The 6,173-nt window shown below is 56.2% G+C and overlaps 1 protein-coding gene across 6 annotated transcripts in view; it reads right to left on the bottom strand.

Annotated features, from left to right (window-relative positions):
* Positions 1 to 3,102: 3,102 nt before the first annotated feature.
* TBC1D16 (TBC1 domain family member 16) overlaps positions 3,103 to 6,173 on the bottom strand; it is a 30,393-nt gene continuing 27,322 nt past the window's right edge. For 5 of the 6 annotated variants that reach the window (XM_035342486.1, XM_035342489.1, XM_035342488.1 and 2 more), the window contains 2 exons: positions 5,426 to 5,572; positions 4,437 to 4,682 (listed from right to left, as the gene is read on the bottom strand). In XM_035342486.1, coding sequence (XP_035198377.1) covers positions 4,437 to 4,682; positions 5,426 to 5,572 — 393 coding nt within the window. Of the gene's footprint in view, positions 4,683 to 5,425; positions 5,573 to 6,173 lie in introns of all 6 variants that reach the window. The other variant, XM_035342490.1, reaches the window with a different exon arrangement.

Here is a 6,173-nt window from a genome sequence, read left to right as displayed (position 1 = left end):
CCATCCCCCATCCCTCCATCCCTCCATCCCTCCATCCCTCCATCCCTCCATCCCTCCATCCCTCCATCCTTCCAGGCTGCACCAGGGGCTTCCCAGGAGCCCGAGGACGGCTGGGGCAGCCCCTGCCCTGGGCACTGCCCTTCCTGGTGCCGCAGTGGGAGCCGCACAGCCCCGCACTCCGCTGGCCAAGCCGTGCTCTCCAGGCCTAGCGTGCTGCTGAGGGGCTAGGCAGGGCAGCCCATGGACGGCTCCTCTCTGCAGAGCCTCTCTGGCGCTGCGTATTTCTGACAACTGCGTTTCCTTCATCAGTTCCAAGCACGGTATTTATTTTAAGGGTCCCCGTTTGGAGCAGGAGGGCAGCACTGGCATGCAGCACAGAGGGATGTTACTGGGTGCTGGTCCACAGACGCTGCCCCCAGCCCAAAACCCAGCCCCAAAAAGAAGAACCCTACAACCGCAGTGGCGTGGTGGGGCTGGGGGCCCCGTCCTGGGTCGGGCTGGTCCTCAGCTGCCACTGGGAAGAGGCAATTCCTTGGTGAAGTGCAAGGAAAATCCCACTGCACCTCGTCAGGTGTGACAGCTGCCGGAGCAGGGTTTATTACGGATGCGCTTCATCGCCATAAATAAGGGAGAGAAAGTGGCCAGAAAGTGGCTGGTGCTGACGACCGGGCCATCGCGGGCAGCCCGGAAACGGCCTCGCTGCTGGCCCCGAGCCTCCCAGCGGAGCCCGACCAAACCCTCCCGGCTCCGGCAGCCTCGGTGCGCACCTCGGGCAGCGGCACCTCTTCCTCCAAGGCGCCGTGAGACCTCGCCACGCATTTTGTCGCTACGTGAGAGCCACGGGCGGCGCGTGGACCTCTCCCTGCGGCGCTGAGCACAAACAGGACAGGGCTGGGCCAGCGCCCGGAGCAGGATGTGACCATGAGCGGAAGCCAGCCGGGCTGGTCTATTTTTATGACCCAAGCAGAGACACACGAAGATTAATCAGCCAGCCCATGGGGGAAAGCTAAGCTGGGTTCTAAATTATTTGGTGCTCGTAATAACTCAGGTGAGTCTCTTTGTTCTCCTGAGCTGTAATTTCTCGTTTGACAGACAGCGTCCCTTGAACAAAACGGCCGCGTCCAAACACATCGCTCGCCCTACAGACAGGACCGGGCTCACCCCAGCGCCTCCTTGCCCCAGTTCTCAGGTGGAAGTGCTTCTCCCCGAGGATGCTCCGGGAGCAGCTGGGCTGAACGCCGCTGCCCGGTGCCGGCCCAGGGCCTCGGCCTGCGGCCCGGTTAAAGCTTAATGCCATGGGGAAGCGAAGCCTCTCACCACCCCCGGCCCCAGCCCTGTCCCTGCCAGCCAGGGCTCCGTTTTTCCCTTTTTCCCTGCTCCCGAGCTCCCCGGCACCAGGAGGCAGGGGGACGTACGGGCTCAAGGCTGCCTAAGGAGGCTTATGCTGACTATTTACCTTTGCAAGGGTCTATTTTTGGCTGCTGGCTGCAGCTAATGCGATGAACAGGGCAGCAATTCAGGAGAGAAGCCACACGAGGGTCATTGTTTCTAAGATTCACTTCACTACTTTGCAGGGGCCAGATTCATCTTTTTTTTTTTTTTTTTGCTGCTCGCTGCAGCCTTCACAGAGCCATCGCCTCCCACCACTCGGCTCGGCTCTCTCTTCATCTCCTGGCTCACCACGGTCAGATCCTGCCCAGTTGTGTGAAATTTGAGAAATTTCGTGTGAGAGGCTGGGGCACTGCTAGGGACAAGCGGTGCTCCCAAGCCCTGGCTGCTGCTGGAGGATGCCACTGTGCGACGGGCTGCCCACGAGATGCCCTGCTCCGCACCGGGGACCACTGGGCTGACCCACCAGGTGCCCAGGGCCCCGTCCATCCTGGGGAGGGGCTGAGCTGCTCTTACAGCTCCCCACTGCCCTCTGCCATAGGATTTAAAGAAGCCCAGAGGTCTGTGGACACGGAGCATGAATTAATAACATCACGACAACTGGCCAGGCTGGGCCTGGAACCAGGTTACCCAGGGCAGGACGGGTCCCAGTGAGCGGGGAGCAGCCGGCCAGCAGCTCCGCCGGGTTTCTTCGACCTGGGGAGGGGAGCACAGGGCACTGTGGGAGGGAAGCTCGCAGCACACGGACACCTGGAGGGACCCACGGGTGGCACCAGGCTCAGGAGAGCCGTCAGGGGGTGGCACGCCGACCCCGTGGCGGTGCTTCCACGCAGCCGAGTGCTGCTTCCAACAGCCAGCCAGCTTTTCCACGTGGGGGAGAACTGCAGCAGCCTTTAACTAAACCAATCCTGAGTGATTTCCACATTGCCGAATGACATTTTAATAGTGGAAAAATAATGCTAGAAATTATCTACTTCATCTCTTCCCATTGTCTTCTACTGGCTGGGCAAGGCTGCTGCAGCAAAACCAGCTCCGGATCTTCTGGTCGGTGTTTGCCGGTGCCTCCCAGCCAGCTGCTTCGAGCCTGCGTTTACACGAATACTTGGAGAGCTCCGGGCATCCCCGGGCTGGAAGCAGTGGAGCCTGGTAGGAGCAGCCCAGACCTGGCACCCAGACCCAGACCCGGCACCCAGACCCAGCACCCAGGCTTTGGGACGGTGCCCAGCCAAGCCCTGTACCTGACCACACGGAGCAGCACCCAGCCTGCCCAGCAACACCCACACGAATGCCTCACACAGACTTTTATTATTCACTGAAATGTCAGAAATCTCCAAGAACTCCCTGCTTCACAGCTGCTCTTTGGCGTGGTGCCCGCCGAGGGTCAGGCCTTGGTGCCCTTCCGAAAGCACGGGGGACGTCCTGGTCTCACCTGAAGGGTCCCCACTGGTGGCCTCACCACCCGCGGGGGCACAGCACACGCACCCCTGAGCAGCCCGGGGAAAAGACCCTGCGACTTTGAGAGAAATCTGCTTGTCCAATACAGGTGCCTGCCGCAGCACAGTGCGGGCACGGGGTTTTCCACGCGCGCTGCAATCAAACGCGCCCGCCAGGCAGAGCTGAAAGCTGAGCACGCGCTGCCCACCCTGCCCGAGCGGCACCGCCGTGTGAGAGCAGCCATGGGGCAGCTCTGAGGGAGCAAGACAAGGCGGAGAAGACTGCGAGGCTTCAGAGGCTGTGCAGAAGGAAGCAGCGAAGACAGCACAGCCCACGGCCACCTCGCCTCTGTTTTCATTCCTAAAGGAAGCAATTGTCCAGGCTGTTTGGCACAAGCTTCGGCTCAGGACACACCTTTGGGTGCCACTGATTTTGGTCAGGTCGTTCCGTGTTTGGCAACACAGGCCCCAGCTCCACTTCTTGTTGGCAAGGTTTATAGAAGACAGCAGTGGAAACGTGCTGTCCGTTCAAAAATACTCCAAGAGAAACGTTTATCAAAGACAGCTCGGCCAAAGTGGCTGCAACAAACCAAGATTTGTTCTCATTTCAGTGTGGGGAAGAGTGTGTACCACCGGCACCCGCTGAGGAGCCCAGAGTCCAGTCGGAGCACATTTGCTACAGCCTATAGCAAAGATAAATAAGAACGGAAAAAACGCAGTAATTGAGAAGAGGCAAAGGGAACAGATTGGGAAATACACTGGAAGGAACAGAATTCCATAGACAAGTGTCTGAAGTCTGTGGCTGTCAGCACAAAGAAGCAGCTTTGCTGTAACGTCATGAAGAAGTAAACTTTGAAAGGTGGCTGTGAAATACCCTGACTACAGAAAAGCAGCGCTTTAAGACCTGTGGCTGTACACTTTCTGTACAAAAGGAGAAAACCAAACAGCAAACAACAGCATGCCAACAGGCATACCGTACAGAAAAAGAAAGAACGAGAGGCAAGACCTTCAGGTGACCAGTTCTTCCTCGCCAACAAAGCAATCCTTCCCTGCAATCCCAACAGTTTGCAGGTTTATTTTTGGCAGATTATAATTAAAATGATCGTCATGGCTTTAGAGAGAAGCCACTAAGCTGCATTGTTTTGGTTGAAGCAAGAGTGCACGTGTGCTCTGATGAAGGGACACTGCAGAGAGGCTTTGCCACAGCTCTGCTCCTTCCACCTGACCCACAGATGCTGCTGGTTGTACTTGGCCCTCTTTAGTGTTCTCATTTCTCATCAGAAAGTAACAAATTCTGGTTGCTAACCAGTCGAGTCCCAGAGGCAGAATAAAAAGTCCTTGTTAAGATCTAGAAACACTTCATGTTTCTAAGAAAATCAAATCCAAATTCGCGCGAGCACGGTTCCTGGTTTGGTGCGTTTCGCTCAGGTTCCACCGCTGTGCACTGACGTTTGCTTCTCCTGTAGGCTGAACCCGTTCCTCTTCCATTCTTCACCTTTCAGTCCTCCCAGGAGTCTCAACAAGCCATCCCTCCATTTTTCTCTTCAACGTTTTTTCCTATGAACATCCTTCCTGCCCTTCCCTCTTCCGCCGTCGCGCCCTGTTCCTCTCCAGCTATTTTCGGAAGGCGAAGACGTCCCGTGTTCTCGAGCCTCTCTTGCCTTCGCTTCCTGGTTTAGGAGAAGACTCTTCTGCCAGTCCCCCGTACGGGCAGCTCTCAGACTCCGGGTGATGGCCAGAGCACTCCACAGCGGGGATGAAGCCGCTGTCCCACATTCCTGTCCCGCACAGCTTGCACAGGTCGTGCAGGCTGCAGGGGATGCGGGGTAGCAGGTGGAACTGATAGAGCAGGCTCCGCGCCTAGAGAGGAGAGAGACAAAGTCATTTCCTCGTCACCAGAGGGCGAGTCCAAAGCACGGGGGTTGCCAGCGTGCTCCTGTCCTATGCTGCGGCTCAGCTATGCTACAGGAGTCAAAACTTCCTCCTGAACTCAAAGCTGGAGGTTAAACAAGGCACCAGAGACACTGCCAGCCGGTGAATTTAGAAACAGCTGCTCTTAGCACCGGACTCCTGCCTCCCAGCAGCACAACACGTGGATTTGTTGCTCAGCTAAAGCGGTCCAGGCTCAGAGCTGCTACTTGCAGTGCGTCTCGGTGCCTGTGAGGCTGTTCTGCTGCCCAGCCCCACTGCCTGCTCAGCCCCTGGCCTCTCTGCACGAGCTGCTGCTGAGAGCAGCGGGGGCAGAGGTGGTGCTGTGCCCGCTGCAGCACCCTGCACGTTCTGCAGTCACCCCCAGCCCCAGGTGGACTGCGGACCCTGGCACAAAGGTGACCAGCTCTGTCTGCTGATTCCCTGAGCTTGTGCAAGGGTCACCCCAACCATGCTGTGACCTGCTAGGCACTCTACAACTACCTTTTTTAAAAAATATATTATTATTATTTTCCCTGCAAAACTGCTTCCAAGCAAATAGCAGCATCCTGTTCTTCCAGGCTCCAGACAAGAAGAGGCATACAGAAGATTAAGCACCAGTCCCTCACTTTCTTGATGCTGTGATTCAGCTCCTGGACCTGAGACTCGGCCCCCATCAGTGTGCAGGCGTTTACCTTCCTGAGTACGAGTTCTCCGTTCATGTGCATAGCCAGGTTGCTGAAGTGCAGCAGCATCTGGTCAGTGGCCAGCTGTTGTTCAATGACATCGTCCCCGTAAATCACCACGATGGCCACGCAGATGAAGAGGTGGAAGTAGTCTGTCTGCAAGGAGAAAACAGGGGCTGGATTACAGCAGGTGGAGGCAGAGCCCTGGCAGAGATCTCCCCGCCCTTCACAAGCATGTCCTTAGCAGGGGCTTTTTGCTCCTTGCAGTTCTGCCTAGTGGTACTCAGAAAGTGAGTTACTGGTCAATTCTGAATCACAGCTGAGTCAAAGTCTCTTGCCTTTAAAATGTGGGAGCATGGTTTGGAGCACAGCTTTCAAAGCAGACATTGTCCGGCTGTTAAAGAGAAGCCTGAACCTCAGAAGTGGATGCTCAGCACTTTCTGGAAAGCCTCCTTTTAAAGCCCAGACATTCCCAAGTAAAAGAAGCAGGCATCCGTCCTTCTGCTCGACAGATATCCCCCTCTGAGAGTTACAGGCCCTCTGTAACATCTACAAACACAAATGTAGCTACTCCAAATCTTCCCAGGACATCTCACAGGTTGCTGGAAAATGCCCACAGGGAATTAAAGTGGCTGGAAAAGACTTTTCAGGTGTCATTGCTGCCGATGTTCAGAATACTTAAGGAATTCAGTACTATGGCAAACAGGTTGTATTTTAAATGAAGTGGGGACCATCTGAGCTGATCGGTCTGCGAGCA

This window comes from Oxyura jamaicensis, chromosome 18 (genome assembly GCF_011077185.1).
Source record: "Oxyura jamaicensis isolate SHBP4307 breed ruddy duck chromosome 18, BPBGC_Ojam_1.0, whole genome shotgun sequence".
Lineage (NCBI taxonomy): Eukaryota > Metazoa > Chordata > Aves > Anseriformes > Anatidae > Oxyura > Oxyura jamaicensis.
Note: the sequence above shows the minus strand (reverse complement) of the source record. Positions and strands in the feature narration are given on the sequence as shown.